At 29.8% G+C, this 20,321-nt stretch overlaps 2 protein-coding genes and 1 long non-coding RNA gene across 3 annotated transcripts; all 3 read left to right on the forward strand.

Moving 5' to 3' along the window:
- The first annotated feature begins 9,038 nt into the window (after window positions 1-9,038).
- LOC124910687 lies at window positions 9,039-10,844 on the forward strand. Its single transcript, XR_007096448.1, has 3 exons — window positions 9,039-9,114; window positions 9,569-9,886; window positions 10,326-10,844. It is a non-coding gene; the product is annotated as an uncharacterized LOC124910687 (long non-coding RNA).
- A 709-nt stretch (window positions 10,845-11,553) lies between these two features.
- LOC124945010 (protein ROOT PRIMORDIUM DEFECTIVE 1) lies at window positions 11,554-13,169 on the forward strand. The gene has a single exon (XM_047485369.1). It carries the CDS (start codon window positions 11,634-11,636, stop codon window positions 12,975-12,977), a length of 1,344 nt encoding a protein of 447 aa, XP_047341325.1. The 5' UTR covers window positions 11,554-11,633; the 3' UTR covers window positions 12,978-13,169.
- A 3,322-nt stretch (window positions 13,170-16,491) lies between these two features.
- On the forward strand, window positions 16,492-19,970 carry LOC124945423 (receptor homology region, transmembrane domain- and RING domain-containing protein 2-like). Its single transcript, XM_047485860.1, has 4 exons — window positions 16,492-16,990; window positions 17,449-17,679; window positions 18,333-18,737; window positions 19,118-19,970. The coding sequence occupies exons 1-4, from the start codon at window positions 16,861-16,863 to the stop codon at window positions 19,750-19,752; spliced, it is 1,401 nt and encodes a 466-aa protein (XP_047341816.1). The 5' UTR covers window positions 16,492-16,860; the 3' UTR covers window positions 19,753-19,970.
- Window positions 19,971-20,321: the final 351 nt, after the last annotated feature.

The raw sequence follows: 20,321 nt of genomic DNA on the forward strand, positions 1-20,321 counted from the left end.
ATAATAATGAGTTATATTTATTATTTTATTTTATCTCTAAAATAAAGAAAAAAGTGTAGCTATGGTAGCTAGGGTGACCAACCATGAAAGGAAAAAGGAAGAAAAGCAGCAGCGGCGGAATATATGGGACTTTTTGAGGAGGGACGCATTACAGATAATTGACACCTATTGAAATAATGTCTCATCAATTTATTGAAGAATATTTCTTTCTAATTAAATTATATCATTCAAATTCAAAAGTAGTAGTAGTAGTACTATTCAAATACAAATCCATGTGTTATGGACCAGGTAATTAAATCTTTATTTAAGACTTTATTTGATTTGATTGCTTATTTAATAGAATTTTAATGAGTTTCTATAGATATAGATTTTTGGATGATAAAGTAAGTTTTAAAAAAAATATTTTGTATATAAATTTTGAGAAAAGTGACCTAAGAGTTGTTTCATTAAAAATGTCTCTCAAAATATCAAACTCAATTAAATAATTAATTTAAATATTAAAAATAGTATATAAAATGAATTTACCTATATTGTGTTATATGTAATAATTTTTGTGACTTTAATATTCGTTAATAATGAGACCTTAATATAACTTAAAGACCATCTTCAACTCATTCTTCAACTCATTTGTATTTTTTTCTCCAATCTCTCTTAAATAGTTATATTTGTATTTTATTATTAACATTCAACATTTTTTAAATTTTAAACGAGTCCTTTTCACTATTTACATGTGGGTAAACTTTATAATTTTTTTAGTTCCTATTTTTTTAATAGGAAGTTTATTGTAAAAAGACTATTAATAAGTATTAATTTTTTATATATAATTTATTTAGATTTTTTATTAATATTTTTTTACCTATCAAATTTATAATAATAAATAATATTGATAAAAAAAACTAAAAATATAATTAATAATATTTTTTTTAATGTATATAAATTATTAATATATAATTAATTTTATCATAATTTTATCAAGCAAAGTGGTATTGAAAAAGTTGATATAGAAAAGAATATTTGAAGAATGTATTTTTTTTAGTTTGAAAATGAGTTTTTGGGTTAGAGATAAATTATTATTTGATTAAACATTTACTGAATATTAAGTTTGAAAATGAGTTTTATGGTTAAGATGGTTTAAAGTAACTTATGTGACCATAGTGATTTTTAAAAGATCAAAGAGTACGAATTGAATTCCATTTAAACACTTAAAATTGAAATATGTGTCATGAGTGTGAGTATCATACTAGTCATCGTATACTAAAAAATATATTGAATAGACATTGCGTTTTAGTTAGGTTAGTGATTTAATTTTTGTCTTCTCGTCATGATGCGCACATCGATTTGAACATCTCACAAAAGTCTAATTCTTAAAAAGATTTGTCCTCCAATAATTATTTAAAACAAATTTATTTAGAATTAAAATATTATTTATATGTTATATTTAAAATTATATAAAAATAATAATGAAATGATAATTTGTTATTTAGGTTAATGATTATTTAAATAAATTAATTATTATGTTAATTTATAAGATATTACCTTTAACCTACTAAAGAGTGGTGTGTTGAGATGATATTTTATTTTAAAAATAATTTAGCACACTTTCATTAAAAAAAAAATAAAAGAAATAGTCAAAATTAAGCTAATCAGTCCTAACTTTGATTAAAATAAATGACAAACAATTACTCTATAGTATTTAAAATGATATTAACTTTCTTCTATCAATAATTTTTTATTAAAAAATGAGTTATTTAAGCTTATTTAGGTGATTCATACAAATAATTTAATATTTTTAATTAATAATTTGAATAAAATATTTTATTATAAGATTGTGGGTTATTTGAAACTAATCCAAAAAGTCATAAATTAAAAATAAAGGCATAAAGCCAAACTTATAAGAAAACAATTTCAAAGTCTTGATTCCTTTTTTGGCAAGGTTGCAACCATTGCTTTTCTGACACGAACAAATGAAGTCAATAATGAGATCTCAATTTTATTTTTTTTCAAATTCGAGGTCATAAAAAATATATTAATATATTAATAAATTGATATATATATATATATATATATATATATATATATATATATATATATATATATATATATATATATATATATATATATATATATATATATATATATATATATATATATATTGAAGGTAGTATGATCATGTATTATTTCACTTTATAAAATTTTAAATATGAATTAAATAGTGACTTTTAGTATTTAGAAATCATTCAGGTCATTTTTTAATTTATTTAATGAATATATCGATTTAAGTTATATTTTAAAATATAATATAATTTAAGTTAATATTTAAATAATTAATTATTTAATAAAAAATAAGTATTTTCAAATAAAATCTTCTAAATTGAGTTTCAATTTTTTTTCTCTAATAAGACACAAATGTTAGGTATGTATTTATTATAATAAATCTTAAAATGTATTAATATATTAATGAAAAAAATAAATAAAAATTATTTTAGTATTTTGGTTAATGTATGAATAATTTGATTGATAATAAATGAAATAAAATAATATTTAATTATAATTAAATATTTTTATATAAATAAAATCTAAGTCTATTACGGTTAAGAATAATACGTTATTGTGCAATGAGAAAATATAAAGTATATATTACATAATTTATGTATCTTAAATTTTTAATAGGAATGGAATAAATTAATAACAATGAATTATGTTTCGTATTAAAATGTATCTCATAATTATAATATTTAATAATATCTAGATAACTATAAGTTATAATAAATCAATCATATAAAGTTGTACAAATAATCATTAAAATTACCACATTCATATTAAACAAAAATGCACTATTATGTCTACATTGTTTAAAGGTAAAATCTCTTATAAAGAATTTAAAAAAAATCTAACTAATTAATTTTTTTAAGGAAAATATTTAAAATAAATACTTAAAATATTTACTACTTTATTTTTTTTAGTTATATCTTTCATCTAAATGAAAAAATATCAAGTCAATTTTGCAAGATAAACTATAAAAAAAAAGTGTCTGCATGATCAAATTTTGTACAATTTTATTGTTTTCTATTCAAAATTCAAACAACATTATTTAAATGTATATTCTAAATAGTTTTTCTTAATAATATTGAGTATATCTTATTGCGTTAAAATAAAATTTTAATTTATGCTGCGATATAATATAATTAAACAAAAACTGATAACCATTTTATTTTACTTTATATTAACCATCCAATTCATAACAAATCGGAATACTATATCTTATCTTTAACTCTTATATTTTTCACATTATTTAATATACAAACTAATTTTAAAAATGTTTAACAAAATTATTATAAATTATTTATTAAATAATTTTAATGAGACTAGAAATTGTTTTTTTCATAAAAAATATTGCATTTATCTATATTGACAATGTAACTGAATTTTTTTTTTTTAAATTGTTTGTAATATAATGTTGAACTTAATTTTCAATAATGTGACTATCAAATACTAATTATTTTGCACAATTCAAAAGTCTAACTTAAAAAAAATATCATTCTCATATATAAATTTCTAATAATTGATAATATTAATCTGAATAATTTATTAACATTTAATATGAGAGAAAACAATATCTTTTATATTTCTAATAAATTTACATCCTTTTAAATAATAACTATAAAAGTTAGTTAATTTGTATTGTATTTCAAATACAAAATAGATATTGATTAAAAAGCTTACAACTAAACAATTGTAAACTCACAACATGACAAATTTGTAGATATACTTTTTTTTATTTTACACCACATAAAAAAATATTTTAAGAGATTTTTGTGAGGAGAATATATATATATATATATATATATATATATATATATTGTATATTAAGAAATAAACTAATTACAAAATCATCTAGTTGCTCTTGGGTATGGGTAAAAAAGTAATCCTATATGTGAAAGGGCAAATAGAGAATTTAGGATCTCAATTACTATTGTAACCAATCAAGTGAATATTATTGGCTTGATCTCAAATACTATTGTAACCAATCAAATGTGAATATTGTTGGCTTAATTTTTTTTTTCTTTTCAAAATCCATCACTGGCTAGTTCTTTTTCTAGTTCAGTTAGTATCTCAAATTATGTTGAATCCAATCATTAAAATCATTAATTATAAGTATGCATTCTATGATTTAAAGATAAAATATCACTAATTTTTTTTTAAATGATTGGGATAGGGAAATTAATAAATAAATACAAAACTCATTTAAACGATCGTATGTAATGATACAACTAGCTCATTTACTAATAAAATGTCATTTAAACCTACCTATTATTAAAAGAGAAATGATTAGGTAAGAGAATTTGGTGATGAAATTTGGTGAGGGAATGACTTGGCATAATCTAAAAAAGTCAAATAATTTCTCTTTTTTCTCTCTTTCCTCCTATTTTACATTTTTTAACCAATGAAAGGTGATGTCAAGTCATTCCCTCACCAAATTCCCTTATTAAATTATCTCCCTCTATCACTCCTCTTATTAAAAATAGACTTATTTAGCCTTTAACAAATCATAATTAATTTTTAATTTTTAATTTATATATTTATTAATTAAATATTAATATATTTTATATCTTCTTCTTTTTTATTAAATAATAAACTATTTATTTTTATCTTTTTTATAAAAAATTATAATTTATATATAAGTATTTATTATTAATTATTATTATTATTTTTTTTATACATACATGAACATTCATTATTAATTATTTTAATTTTATATTTTTTTATATTAACATTAATTATTAATTATTTTAAAATTGTTTAATGGATATAACAATGACTTATCCTTTCAACAATAAAAAATCTTTCAACAGAAAAATAAATAAATTAATAATCAAAAATTAAATAATAATAGCAACTCATTCATAAAAAAATAATAAAATAATAATCAAATATTACACAAAACAAAATTTTCCTTATTACTATGAATTATGAATAAAAAATTAAATAAAAAATTATTAATTATTTTTTTGTTCATATTAAATTAAATAAGAAATAAATTCTTCAAAAAATTATTAAAGTAAAATAAAAAATTCATAAATAAATTATTTAAAAATTTTCAAAAATAAAAACTTATGAATTATATAAATAAAAACTGATAAAAAAATGAAATAAAAAATAGAAACTAATATAAAAATAATAAAAACTTTAGAATGAAATAAATTTAACTAGTTTAATTAATGAAAAGGAAGGAGAGAGAAAATAAAAATAATTATGATTAACTAAAATATGTTAAATGAGTATATTTTTTATAGTATTTAAATTTAAATGATATTTTATTAGTGTGATAATAATATCAAAATAACCTTCAATTTACCTCTCCTACCTCAATTTTTTTGGGAAATTTGATGGAATAACCCTCATAAGAGGGGAATTTCCACTTTTAACATGCCATTAATAAGTTTTTCATTTTTGACCTTTCAGTTTTACCCTTTATTAAAAAAAAAAAAAAAATTGATTTTCATTCTCCCCCGTCGTGGGAAAGTCGTTTCCCATTCAGTTCTCCTTTCACTCCCTCTCTCTCGTTTCCAACTTCCCGAAGACGACTGATCAACCCCCAAGACGACGACGACGACGAAAATCCCCCGAAACATCGACGACGTCCTCTCCCTCGAACCCTCCCTCGAACCCCGACGAGCTCCGACGACAAACAATAGCCCCCGACGAGAATCTCAACTCCAGAACGTCGAAGGTTAGTATTTCTTCCCCGTTTCTATCCGTTTCTATCCTAGTTCTCCGTTTTATATCCATGCATGCTATAATGGAGGAATGGTTTAGGGTATTGTTTAGGTTTAGGTATGGGTTTAGGTTTAGTTAGTGTTTATTGTTTAGGTTTATTGTTTAGGTTTAGTTTTGGGTTTAAAATGCTTCTGTCGAAGGCTGTTGCAGGGTTTTGGGTTTATTGTCGATGGCGACGATGCATTTTCGCAGGCGACAGTGCATCTGTCGCAGACGACAGTGCATTTGTCGCAGACGACGATGCATCTGTCGCAGACGACGATGCATCTGTCGCAGGCAGAATATACTATTCGTCTGCGACAGATGCATCGTCGTCTGCGACAGATGCACTGTCGTCTGCGACAGATGTCATATTTCCTTTAAATTAGTGGTATTTACTTTCATTATTCTGACTTATTGATTTTTTGCAGATGGCACCAACCAAATGCAAAAACAAAACTGTAATTGAGAACTTTTCTGGACGTGTTTCATGGAAGTCTACTTGCACCTGCTTGTTAAAGACCAAGGACAAGTTTAATCACTTTGGTCTTATGGAAAGGGCTATGAAGAGTCAATTTCAGTATCTATTGAAAGCCCCGACTGTCATTTTCTCAGGAACAATAATCCACTAGATGTTGATCAGGAAAAGCAGCTCCAATTCGAAGGGAATAAGTTTCTTAGTCAATGGTCAGCAGCTTTACTAGGGCATGAAGGAATATGCCTTGGTAACAGGCCTAAATTTTGGAAGATTTCCTGTGATTGAAAACTGGCACGCTGAAGAATGTCCACCCCTAGTCCATAAATACTTTGATGGCAAAACAGTTGTTGATAAGAATGCTGAGTTGGGAAAGAAAGAATTGGCCACGAAGAAGAAGAGGAAGGTAGTTTTGGCCAAAAATAGGTTGCAGCAGTTGGGCAAGAAAAGGAAGATGAATGAAGAGGCTGACATGGGAAAGATGAATGATGAAGAGGCTGACATGGGAAAGAAGAATGATGAAGAGGCTGACATGGGAAAGAAGAATGATGAAGAGGCTGAGTTGGGAAAGAAGAAGGATGATGATGTATTGGTATTGACTCCAACAAGATTTCAGGGACAGAGTTTTCGGAGAAAGAAGAGGTCCACACAATTGGGGAACTATACAGATCCTAATGGAAAATCCTTTAAACTCATTGATCCAGTAACTGTAAATCCTCTTTTAGATTATGATAGTGAACTGTTGGATGATTTGAAACAATGGCTGAAGCTGGAGGATGATGACAAGATAAATCTGGTTCTTTTCCATGCTGGTCGAGAATTGTTTAACAGAATGTTGAGGCCTCAGAATTGGCTACATGATCAGGTAAGTTTTTGTTGTTGAAACTGTTTTTTGGGTATTGTATTAACAGCAGGTTAAAGAGAAATAGCAGGAAATGCATCTGTCGCAGGCGACAGTGCATCTGTCGCAGGCTGGAAATGCATATGGCGCATGCGACAGATGCATCGTCGTCTGCGACAGATGCATTTCCTGCTATTTCTCTTCATGTTCTGTGCTTAATTCATTCGATACTCTGTGCTTACTTCATTTTCTCGAATCTGTCGCAGGAGATAGATGCAGCATGTTACATTCTTAAAAAAAGGGTTGCCAATTTTCCCAAGACTTATCAACCGATGGATTTCTCAATATGTGACTGTAATGTCACTACGAGGTTGTCGTTACGTTATTCAAAGTTCTCCAAAAATCCACAAACATACCAATTCGACGATGACTTGATGGAATATTTCAGGGGTGATGAAGGAAAATTGATGACTTCTTGGATGATTGTAGATAAGATATATTTCCCTATGAATCTTAATATGAAGCATTGGGTCCTTTGTGAGGTGCAACTACAAGATTGGTGCATCAATGTTTATGACTGCGAACAAGGATTTATCAAAAAGAATCACTATGACAAGTTCATGAAACCACTATGTGAAATGATTCCATATCTCTTTCTATTTGAAACGACCGAGTTTGACAGGATCAAGTATCCTAAGTTCAGTTTGGAAGGAATGTCATATGTTGTAATACCACACCCAAGAGTCCCCAAGTGCACGAAGAGTGGAGACTGTGGTCTTTTTACAATCATGTATTTGGAGTACCTTACTGCAAAATTGGATATATCAGCTGTGACATCAGAGAACATTGTTTTTTGGAGACAAAAATGGGCAGTTAGGTTGTTCCACCATATAATAGACCCATAGAAAATGGACATAATTTAGCTATGTATATTTTTGAATGTAAATCTTATGTATTTATTTTTGAATGTAATGTAGTTTGCTATTTTGAATTCAAATATAATATAGTATATATATATAATTAAACACAAAACATAAATGGAATGCATCTGTCGCAGGCGGGAAATGCATCTGGCGCATGTGCACTTGAAAGAGTAGAAAAACACCAACATTCATGTGATCTGCAATTGAAAAAAATTCAAAGAAGTCAGTGACAGTGACCAGTCAGTGTTAATTGCAAGGAGGAAAATGCAAGGAGGAAAATGCATATGTCGCAGGCGACAGTGCATCTGTCGCAGACGACAGTGCATCTGTCGCAGACGACAGTGCATCTGTCGCAGGCGGGAAATGCATCTGTCGTATGCGACAGATGCATTTCCCGCCTGCGACAGATGCACTGTCGCCTGCGACAGATGCACTGTCGCCTGCGACAGATGCACTGTCGCCTGCGACAGATGCACTGTCGCCTGCGACAGATGCACTGTCGCCTTCGTCACCTTCGTCGGATGTATATTTCACTGTAAAACATATCAGCCAAGCTCTAAAACCATTATTCCATGACCTAACCTACATCCTAAACCCTAAATCGACGAACGTCTAACCTGAATGTTGAAGACGTTCCAGTTTTGTTGATGATGAAGGAAGGATCCGTTGATGATGAAGGAAGTTTGATGATGAAGAACCTTGATGAAGGAAGCGTTGATGATGATGAAGGAAGGACGGGGAAAGGACGGTTGATGGAGAGGAGGGAAATGGAGAAGAAAGTGACATTTCAGTAACTGAAATGCGCACTCACTACTGAATTTAATTTTTTTTTTTTTTTTTTAATAAAGGATAAAACTGACCTTTTGCTTTGGTAAAAGGTCAAAAATGATAAATTTATTAATCACATGTTAAAAGTGGAAATAACCCTCTTATGAGGGTTATTCTATCAAATTTCCCATTTTTTTTCACATTTAAAATTTATTTGAGTTTTTAGTATAACATTTTAAAAATAAATTAAATTATACAATTTTAATATGAATATTCGACCTCCTAAATCCTAAACCATAAGGTTTGCTCTCCGAAGTCCGCCCTCGCGCCGCCGTCGATCTGTTCGTCAGGTGAGCGTCTTCAGCCGATTTTATTTCAGTCTGTTGTTTGGAGATTCTTTACTGTGGATTTAGATTAGGGAAATGGGAAAACACTGATGAATGAATATAAATTGGTTGAGCTTATAGAGGGGAATGACATGGATTGAAGTGGTTTAATGATTTGTAGTTGAAATCTAATGATTTCATTGAAATTGATCTCGTTAATGGTTTCGTTTTTATACTACTGATTAAAATTGAACCTGTAAATTGGTATGGAATTGAACTGTTAAGTCTGGGATAGCAAGAGTTATGCTTATTACATCAGGTCTTTGATTTCTTTGATAGTTTATTGACATAAATAATCACTTATTCACAATTAGGCTCTGGCTGTCTCCATTTTCATTTGTACATTTTTGATTTGCTGGAAAAGACTGAATATTGTATCTGCTTTCATTGATGATTTCTGGTTATTATCCATGTACAGGGGAAAACTGAGTTAAATCCAGCTATGACATTGTAGATCTTTACAATTTCATTGATGGTTCTGTTGACATGAGTGCATTGATGTGCAAAAAGAACAAAAACTGGCAAAACTGAAGTCCAGAAACTTACATGAAAAATGCCAGTCACAGAGTAATTTCCTCATCTTGAATCATTTCAAGAGGAAATGTACATTTTACAGTGTAACTTCCTCATCTTGATTATTTTCTAGAGGATGACATAAACATTGTCTCAAAGATAGAATAGCTGATCTTGAGGGCATTTCATAGCCACATATACAACTGTCACTGACATAATTCATGTGAGTTTCTGTACTTTTTCCAGATTTTGTTTTTTTTTTCTTTCAGTTAATCACTTTTATTTTGTACTGGCTACTTGTGAGAAGCTTGCACACTGGGAAAATATAGTTTTCTAAAGAAATATCTCAAATGATCCCGAATTTGTGTTCAATCATTTGGTTGTTGATGCTGAAACAAAAACAAGTATTTCTCATTTTGATTCATTATTAATTGTTACCCCTACAAGTAACTGATAGGTAGCAGACAGTGAATGACTTTCTTATTATATAAAATTTTAGTGTGCACAAGATGGCAATGGTAACTCAACTTAATCTTCGAATGCTTAATTTGCTGGAGGAATATAAGGCATCCCATTCATCTTAACTTGACAATTTTGCTATTGGTGTCATTGTCATTGTATTTTTTTGACATCTTAAATGAATTGATTCCATATTTAAACAGGTAATATGGTGTCCTTAACTACTTGATGCTGTTTGGTTAATTGTTTCAAACACAATGAATGTTGAAGGAAAACAATGAATGGCAGCTGAGAATTGTAACTTGTTTTTATTATTGTTGTTCACTTTATCAGTGGAATGTATATAATGCATGGAAATACTAGACTATGTTAATTTATCCTTGTAATCTAATTTGAAGATAACAACACTGTATTTTTTTTGCCTAACTCTGTCACAGATTATTATTTTGGCTGAACACTATCAAGCCCTTTGCTCAATTTTCGACAGTTTCATCACTGCCTCCTCTGTTATCTTCATTCTTCGGCGGAATATCTATGGACTATTGTCAAAAATTGGAAGTTCTAGAGGTACAAACACAAGAACTCCCTCTTTTCTTATTTCTCAACTATTGTTAACTCTATTTCTTCATATGATTGAGGATAGGGTTTTTCTGTTATCACCATAGTATCTGGCATCATTGTGTATTTTGTTGATAACATTATTGTATAGATTGATCCCCCTCTACTATAACTTTGTAATTACAAGATAAAACCCACATTAAAACCATAAATACATTTTATAATTGGAATTAATTTAGGGTTTGTTTGACATAGGGTTATTGTTTGATGAGAAAGAGGATTATTTAGGCTTTGTTTGATGAATAACACATTATCTAATCTACCATCACATAATTATTTCATCAACTGAAATACCCTCCTCTGTTTAAAAAAATCATAATATATATTTTTACACCTAATGCCCTTTTACTCAAAAAACATGATTTTAAAATTTTTAATTATAGGGGGGTAGCACAATTTTTGACTCCCTTTCAACTTAAGACGTTCTCAGTGAGAATCAAATTTAAGACCTACCATTTGAGCTATCCTAGGAGTTTTAACCATTTGACCAATTAAGATTTATAAAATAACAGTATTTTTTATAATCTACATCAAATGGTGTTATTTGAAAATAACAATGTGGTTATTCACATAACCCCAACTCAAGCAAGGCCATAGCTTAAATGATCGAATATTAAGGGTATTTTGGTATTTTAATTGATGATTTGATTGAATAAATGATGGGATGTTTAATGATGATTTGGATTTAATCCAAATAACTCAACATCAAACAACCCTTATTTGTGTTAGACATATACACAGTCTATTTGAAAGCCATCATTAAAGTCAAAAACTAGGGTAATGTGCTTGAAGTGTTAACCCCTTATTATCTTATTTGTCTTGCTTTAATGTTTGAAGCCGCCACATTGCAAGTATGAAGTGAACTCCCCCATGTGTGTATCCCTCCAATAAGGATGATGACAATATTAGTACGATTAGGGCAGAAGGTGAATGTAACACAATTCCTGTTCAAGAAATCCAATCAAGTTCATTCCTCATTGTCAGAGATCCCATATGGACCATTTAACTCCTCCCTACAAAGAAGATGGAAGAAATTGCAAGAAACTGCCAAAACCAGGATGCAGGAACAACGAACCAGAGACCATAAACTAGACAAGCTAGTCCTCCGTCTCCGCCAACTGAACCGTGCACTTTCTCTCCAGCAAATCATGTCAACTAGAAAACGCGGTCCTTATGTCTCACTTCAGATTATATCGCGTTGGAAGAATGTTTTAAGCCTCAACATCCCACCTGGCAGTTTTATTCGAAAATACCCGCATATTTTCGAAGTATTTGCCCTCCCACCGAGGAGGAATATGTGTTGTAAAGTCACTAAGAAGATGAGGGATTTGATTCGAGAAGAAGAGTCTATCGTTAGGGAATTGGAATTAGAGAATGTAGTTCGGTTGAAAAAGATATTGATGATGTCAGTTAACGGGAAATTGAATATTCATGCTTTGAGGCTGAGTAGAAGGGAATTAGGATTGCCTATTGATTTCCGGGAATCTATACTTTCTAAATATAGCGATGATTTTGTGTTGATCGATTTAGAGACTGTAGGGTTAGTTGAAAGCGACAAAAAGGGATTGAGAGGAGTTGCAGAGGTTGAGAAATGGCGAGAGAAGGAATTTAGAGAGAAATGGCTTAGTGAGTTCGAGACTAAGTACTCGTTCCCTATCAATTTTCCTACTGGTTTTAGTTTCGAACCGGGATTTAGAGAAAGGTTGAAGAATTGGCAGAGGCTGCCTTATGTGAAGCCTTACGATAGAACAGAATCAGTCAGAATAAGAACAAACAAAGGGAATGATCAGTTTGAGAAGCGGGTGGTGGGTGTTCTTCACGAATTCTTGTGCCTGACTGTTTCGAAAATGATTGAGGTTCAGCAGTTAGTTCATTTTCGAAAAGGTTTAGGGATTGAAGTTAATCTTCGTGAGGTTATTTTGAAGCATCCGGGTATATTTTACATTTCAACTAAGGGAAATGCAGAGACTGTTTTTCTGAGGGAAGGTTATATTGGTTGGTGTTTAGCTGAACCGAATTCTGTTGACACTGCTAGAAGGAAAATGCTAGAGCTGATCTTGCTTGGAGTTCGAAATACGAAACAATTGAGAACAAGAACCGAGAATGAAATCATCATCGATCAAAACGAGCTCGAAAATGAGGAGAATGTGAATACAAATGAAACCGAGAATGATTGGGGAACATATGCTGGAGGCTGGGCTATTCCGATACTCGATACTTTTGATGCCAATGAATGAGCAAAAGATATAGAATCATTGTTTTCTAACTTGTATATTTGGTGTGTTTTGAGAGATTTATCTTAGTTTTCTTCTCATGTGACATTAATTAACTTCTAGATTTGAGTCATGTTGTAATTGTATTTTGTTATGAAGTATTTATAATTATTCAAATTCTTTGTTAGGGTTTATTAAGATTTTCTTTTTTTACCGAGATTTTTTATTAAGTGTTTGGCTCATTTGTTATTTGTGATTTTTTTTTTTATTTTTTTTTACGGACATGGAGGTTTGAATTGTGTTATAGGGGGTTATTATAATTTTAATTGTTTTGACTCTAAATAATTAAAATTGTAATAGTTCATAATTAAAAATATTTTATTTGTTAAAAATAATTAAAGTTTTATTATTAATTAACAATTTAATTTAATTTTTAATGTAAACATGTGTTATTTGACTAATTTTTGTAATAACATTTAATAAAATATACTTTAACTAGTTTTTTAAATTATTTTTTATAACGTAGTTAACTTGAACTTAAAGTGTTTTAAGTGATAAATTTTAATTAATTTTATTATATTTATTAAAAATAATTAATTTGTGTGTATAATTTTTTACAATAGTTTAAATAGATAGATTTAAGTAAATTTTAAGATTTTTTTTTACAATTTAAATATTTATAAATTATTTTGATTTTAAAATTTTATAAAGATAAAATAAATTTATATTTATAAATTTACAAACAATTTATTAAATAAATGAACTCATATAATTATAATTATTATTATTTATTTAATATTTATAAATAAACTTATATAATAATAATATATAATTATATATAATATATATATATATATATATATATATATTAAGATTAGATCTTAATTGATTTTAGGTCACATTCGATGTGTTATATAATAATTAAAAGTCAGAATTTTGAAATTACAATTACAATTTTTTATTGGTGTCAAATGAGATATATATATATATATATTTAAATCTTATGATTCTTTATTTAAATTCGGTTTTTATGTTAATGGTATTAAACATCCATTAATATATTTGGCTGCTTATTGAATTTTAATTTTTTAAATATCGATATCAAAACAGAGGATTGCCAACCAATTATTCCCACCTCTCTCTTAGTAAGATGTTACCACGAAATGATTTCTATTTGAATTTAGAAATTTTTTAAACAAATTTCAATAAGACTATGAATTTTTCTTTCAACATAAAATATAATGAAGTTGAAAAGTATCTCTTTAACTTTACAAAAGTTGACGACAATCGATTCTCCGTGAAGATATTTTTCGAAATAAGGAATCAAAAGTACCTATAATCGTTCTTCATTAAGATAATTTTCAAAATTATGAATCAAAAGTACGAAAAACTTGATAAGTATATGTGATTTTACCTTGATTCTTCTAGATAAAGCTCTTTGACTATGTTTATAAAAAAAAAAGTCTTGTTAAACTCTTTATAAATAAAAAATAAAAATAATGTACTTCCATAGTTGGTTAGTTATCTTAAGGGCATGACTCAAATATTGAAGTTGTTTGAACAAACAGACATTCACCAGCCATGACTCTAACTCTTATCATGTTAATCTGTCTATAAACGGAAAATAAAAGCATGTACCTTGTTAAAAATATTGATAAATATCTGGTTAGTTAACTCAAAGGTATTAATCTTAGATATTAAAATAGAAAAACAATATTGATTAGCCAATGTTAAAAAAGTACTTAACTCATCGTCGCCACTAAATAGAAAAACGAAATATGAGTTTAGTAACTAATAACATTATTATAATAATCGAATAATATAGGTTATTCACAACTTTACTCTCCAGTTGGAGTCACTACTCTCCGAAATCACAAGTGGAAATTAAAATTGTGAACAATCGACGATAAAAATAACCGAATAGTTAAGATAGTGAGCATATAACCAAATGAACGAGTTGAGCCATTTGACTCATGAGGTGAATGAGAATTGGGCGAATAGCGAGTTAGAGAAGAAGAGAGTCTCACAAGAATGAAAAAGATCTATATTAATTTATATTTATATATACATTATCATAATATTAAATAGTAAAAAACAAATAGTGAAATGTATTTTTTAGTGATGACAATATCTTTATTTTTAATTATAATGTCAAATAAAAAATAATTCAATGAATGTTAATTAGAATAAAACTTTATTTTGTATTAACGCTAAAAAGTCTCAAATTTGAAAATTTATGTCTAAATTTCATTTGGCTCTAATAAAAAAAAGTCCTAAATTGATAATTCAACCAATAATTAAATGTAATTTCGATTTAAAATAAAATTTAAATTAAATAGATAACTTGAACCAATTACAGAAGATTAAAGTGACAGTTTAAATCAATTTAATATCTAATAAAATAATTTGACCTAATCGAATAAGTTGAACAAGAAAACAAATCCAACACATTTATTAATTAAAGTTTAATGAAAAACTATTTAAAATTCCATAAATGATAAACCAGACAATGGGAGGAGGGTTGGCCCCACATTACAGGTCTTGTTTGATAAGATAATCTGACATTTTTGGAAAATACATTATTTAATAAAACAAAAATGAAATATTTAAGTTAATTAGGTCTGGTTTGGTGTTGAGTTATTTAAATAATCCAAAAAAATCAAATATATTTTTTTCATTCCCTTTCAAATAACCCTACCGAACATTACCTATTTGTGTGTAATTGATCTGAACCCGACCCGATTGACCTAACTCAATTAAAACTCAACCCGATACAACCCAAATTTTTTCATATCACATCTCTATTTCAAATGACATCAACACAAAATAATAAATCTAAATCACAATTCCACTTACAGAAAACCCTAAAAAAAATGAACGATCGAATAAAAAAAGACAAACATATAACCCTGCAAAAGAAAATTATAAACGAATTGATGAATATATTTTGGGTCAATTCAAGTCGACCCGATCTTGACATTTTTATTAATCAGGTTAAACGGGTCGACTTGATTTCGACTCGAACCAAAAAAATACATGATCTCGTCAATATTTAGCCTTGAACGAAATTTATCGTCCGATTGAGTCTGCATTCCCAAACAATCCAACTCGATGACAGCGTCTCGCGGTACGATAGAGACCGGACACGACAAAACTCTCACCTTCTCTTGCATCCTTTCCAGGGGACTTGAGTCTAGTCCGCCACCATACTACAATTTGAACTGATTTTCAGTACGAATACGAACCGTGCCTAATCATCTTTTAGATCTTCAAAATTTGAAGTTATAAGTATTAGAAAAAAGTTAGCACAGAGATAACTATACCTATACCTGATATTTCTGTCTTCGTCTTCGATTAGAGTAATGTTTTCGTGTCGGGACAAAATTTGTTGAAATTTTGATAAAATGTAATATGAGGATTAAGAATATAAATCCAAAATAGTTATTTCAAACAAGACATATGAGGCTCCATCTATACCCGCTCGCTCATCATCCATCTACTTCCAGTCCTTTCTCCTTAGTCCTTGACCTTGAGGATAATAATAATAATAATGGATCTTATTTTGAATATCTTCTCTTTCTTCTTCTTCTTCTACTCCTTAATCAATTAATCAATCAATCCATCATATCATTTTCTCTGCATTCGCATGCAAATTGATCTCATCCTTGGATTGTATCATTCAGATCTCCAGAGAAAATAGCCCTAAATTTGATCCAATTTCGGCTGAGAAGAAGAACGAGATACGCACAAAGTGAAAGAGACATAGCTGACAGGATACAGAAGCTGGGAGATGGAAGCTGATGTTCTCTTATAAAGCTCTAAACTCCATATACCTATACGATTCACATTTACCTTAGGTTTTCCAAGGCGTGTTTCCGATTCTAGATTGTTTGATTTCAATCGTGTGATGTCGAAGGTGAAGATGTTGATGCTTGTTTTGTGTTTTGTCACTCTAATGTCTGGAATAGCTGTTGCTAACGTTGTTATTATCGGTAATAACGTGACTCGATCATTTGACGACTTCGAAGCTAACTTCGGTGAGTTTCACTCTTTTCTTTTTCGTCCTTTAGCGCTGGAGACTTTCTTCGATGCTTATCCTTTCCTGTTAATCGATCTTCTCATGAAAACCTGATGTGAAATGGAGATAACATTGATTGTCAGTAATATGGAGATGGATTTATATATTTGGACATATGTAATCTAAGAAGAAGGGAGTTTAGTTCTTGGATCAACTTTTGTTGAATTTTAATTGATTGATTCCTAAAGTGTATGAATTCAACTTGCTGTAGAATTAGAATTTTGAAGAGTCAAGATGAACACTCAGTTTAATGATCTGGAATCTGTCTGATAGTATGTCATGTTCTTATCTTTTGATGAAATCGAAGAACTAGTTTACTTTTGAAATGACGAAACCATTTCATTTGCAAAGTGCTAGTTAGTTTATTAAAGGAGATATTCACCTGTTCCTGATAATTTATTCTTTTGGAAAATTTAGCTCCATCTGTGAAGGGCTCGGGTGAACCAGGCATGCTGTACCTGGCAGAGCCTTTGGATGCATGTTCTACGTTGACTAACAAAGTTAATAGGACTGGGAAAGACACCATGGCTTCGTTTGCATTGATTATCAGGGGAGTATGCAGCTTTGAAGATAAAGTTAGAAAAGCTCAGAATGCAGGTTTCAAAGCGGCGATTATATTTGACAGCGTTGATGGTGATCTTGTTGCAAGTAAGGACCCTTTTTTTTTGCGGGCTTGAATTCTTCTAGCATTATAATTTTAAGATCTTGCAATATCAGGAAAGAAAAAAGTTGAGGCTATGTTTGAATGCGTGTAATTGGAATTAGATTTCCAGTTTGATAAGAATTGGATTTGAATTACTATTCAATTGGAGAAATAATAGAATTGCAATTCGGAAGTGGAAAGGATGGAATTAAAACTTCAAAGATTATATACATTCAATTCCATTGGAATTATAATCCAATGTTAATTCCTTATTTTAACTCATCAGACAAATAAAGGATTTGGAATTGGACCCTCAGCTCCAGTTCTAATTCTAATTCCAATTCCGCCTTAACCAAACATATCCTGTTTTTGTAATTCCGGTAATATGTGATACAAAGGCCAAAAAAGCAGCAATAAGGGTTTCTGCTAGTTCAGATGGTAATAAATGGCGTAAAAATGAATCACTTGTTAGTGCTAATTTCTCAAAAGAATTAAATCATTAGCATTAAGACTTCCTTTGGGAATTTTTGTGGTAAAAAATGTTTGTTTGATCCTTTAATGGTTCTGATTCCTATTTTCTTTTCTCTTTCCTAGTTAAACCTATTATGTTATGGATTTTGATCCCGAGACTCGTCTAATTGATTTGTTGAAAATGCAGTGGCAGGAAACTCAGCTGGAATAAAAACTCATGCAGTGTTTGTATCAAAGACATCTGGTGAAGTACTTGCCAAGTATGTTGGTTCTAAGGATGTGGTAGTTTGGATAGTTCCAAGCTTTGAAAACTCGGCTTGGTCCATAATGGCTATATCTTTTATTTCTCTACTCGCTATGTCTGCTGTATTGGCTACTTGTTTTTTTGTTCGAAGGCATAGAATAAGACGTGAAAGGCCTCGATCTTCACATGTTCGAGAGTTCCATGGAATGAGCAGTCGTTTAGTGAAGGCAATGCCTAGCCTAATATTTACTGCTGTATTGGATGAAAGCTGCACTTCAACAACATGTGCCATATGTCTTGAAGACTATACCGTTGGAGAGAAGCTGAGAGTTCTGCCTTGTCGACATAGTAAGTCCTCGACTTTATACTTCTGGTCTTTGATTCAGGAATTTAATTTCGTTCCTTTTGCAATAATCTAAAATTTTGAAAATAAGATTGTTTGATGAAAAAACTGGGTTATTTGGATTAAATGACTAAAATCCCTTAATTGATATTAAATATAAACTAAGGGAATTTTAGTTGGTAATTTGATTGATGAGGTGATTAATGTGAGATAAAGAGTCATCTGGATTAAATTCAAGAGCCTGTTTGATGTGGGGTTATTTGTATTTATTCTGAATCGCGAATCAAAATACTAAATAATCCCCAGATTTTGTTCAAATAACCAACCCTCGAGTAAAAAGCCTATGTATTTTGGTCGATGATTTGAATGTTTTAAAAATTTGCAGAATTTCATGCTTCATGTGTTGATGCATGGCTAACAACATGGAGAACCTTCTGTCCTGTTTGCAAACGAGACGCAAGAACGGGCACAGGTGACCCACCACCATCGGAGAGAACACCGTTGCTCTCCTCCTCATCCTCAATATCAATACCATCCACGTCAGCATCCTCGTCACTTGCCTCGTCACCGGCCATACATATCTATCAGTCCTCGTCATCATCTCGACCACCCCATTCTTCTTTTCCCCGAATCCATTCAGCCTCTGCCATGTCATCATCCTCTTATTACAGTCGTCAGCAGCAACAGCAACAGTCGATCCAGTCTTCTCATAGACAAACATCTAATTACCACCTTAGTGCTAGCCGAAGCTCAATGGATATAAGGAACCACAATGGATCTATTTCTTCTCATAGGTCGCAAACTTCTCATCTAGCTTCGTCTCCACAATCTGTGGCTTATTATCCATCGGTTTCGCCTCTTAACTCACGATATTTGTCTCCTTATTATCCGAGCCCAGTTGGAGGTTCGAGTTATATTGGATCATCTTCTAGCCGTCAACGTAACAATACACTTCATTATAGCGAATCGGCTGCTAGCCTTTCTCCCTTTGCTTCCGCCCAATCACTTCCAGGTTGTTGAAATCTCTCTGTTAGCACTTAATTGTCTCAGTTGGTTTGGTTTGTTTACTTTGGTTGCGGTCGAAAATTTGATAGGATTGATATTTGCGTGTCTTGTTCATATTGTAGGATTTGTGATGGTCATTATCTTAGTTTTATCGGCTTTTGAGTGTTGAAAATTTGTAACGGTTATCAATCTAGTTTTAAAGATAAAAGGTATCATCAATCAATTTAGTACAACTTTTATTTGCTTACTTTTTTCTCATTGAATTTGAGTGACAAATAGGCCCGAAGTTAATTAGCCAAGAAACTACTTTATGTTCTCTTAAGAAATCTAGTTAATTATCTTTTAATTTAAATCTTTAGTTTTTAATAATTGGTCTTAATATTCTATATAAATTAATCGAGGGATTAGATGCTTGTTTTGTTTTTATGGATTGTAATTGGTGGACTATCTATATGTTTTAGAGACCTAATTTTATTATACATATTTATTATACGACCCTAAATGATGTCTTTATTGCTACATATTTATGATGAGTAATGATACAACGAAAATTTTGTGACATGAATTGTATCGGAAATGATGTG

This window comes from Impatiens glandulifera, chromosome 7, assembly GCF_907164915.1.
Source record: "Impatiens glandulifera chromosome 7, dImpGla2.1, whole genome shotgun sequence".
NCBI lineage: Eukaryota > Viridiplantae > Streptophyta > Magnoliopsida > Ericales > Balsaminaceae > Impatiens > Impatiens glandulifera.

Bases quoted from the DNA above. Each gene is read 5' to 3' on its own strand.
- LOC124945010 (XM_047485369.1), top strand. From the start codon at position 11,634: ATGATGACAATATTAGTACGATTAGGGCAGAAGGTGAATGTAACACAA.
- LOC124945423 (XM_047485860.1), top strand. From the start codon at position 16,861: ATGTCGAAGGTGAAGATGTTGATGCTTGTTTTGTGTTTTGTCACTCTA. The intron at 16,991-17,448 runs GTGAGTTTCACT...TGGAAAATTTAG, and splicing joins CGACTTCGAAGCTAACTTCG to CTCCATCTGTGAAGGGCTCG. The intron at 18,738-19,117 runs GTAAGTCCTCGA...AAAAATTTGCAG, and splicing joins AGTTCTGCCTTGTCGACATA to AATTTCATGCTTCATGTGTT.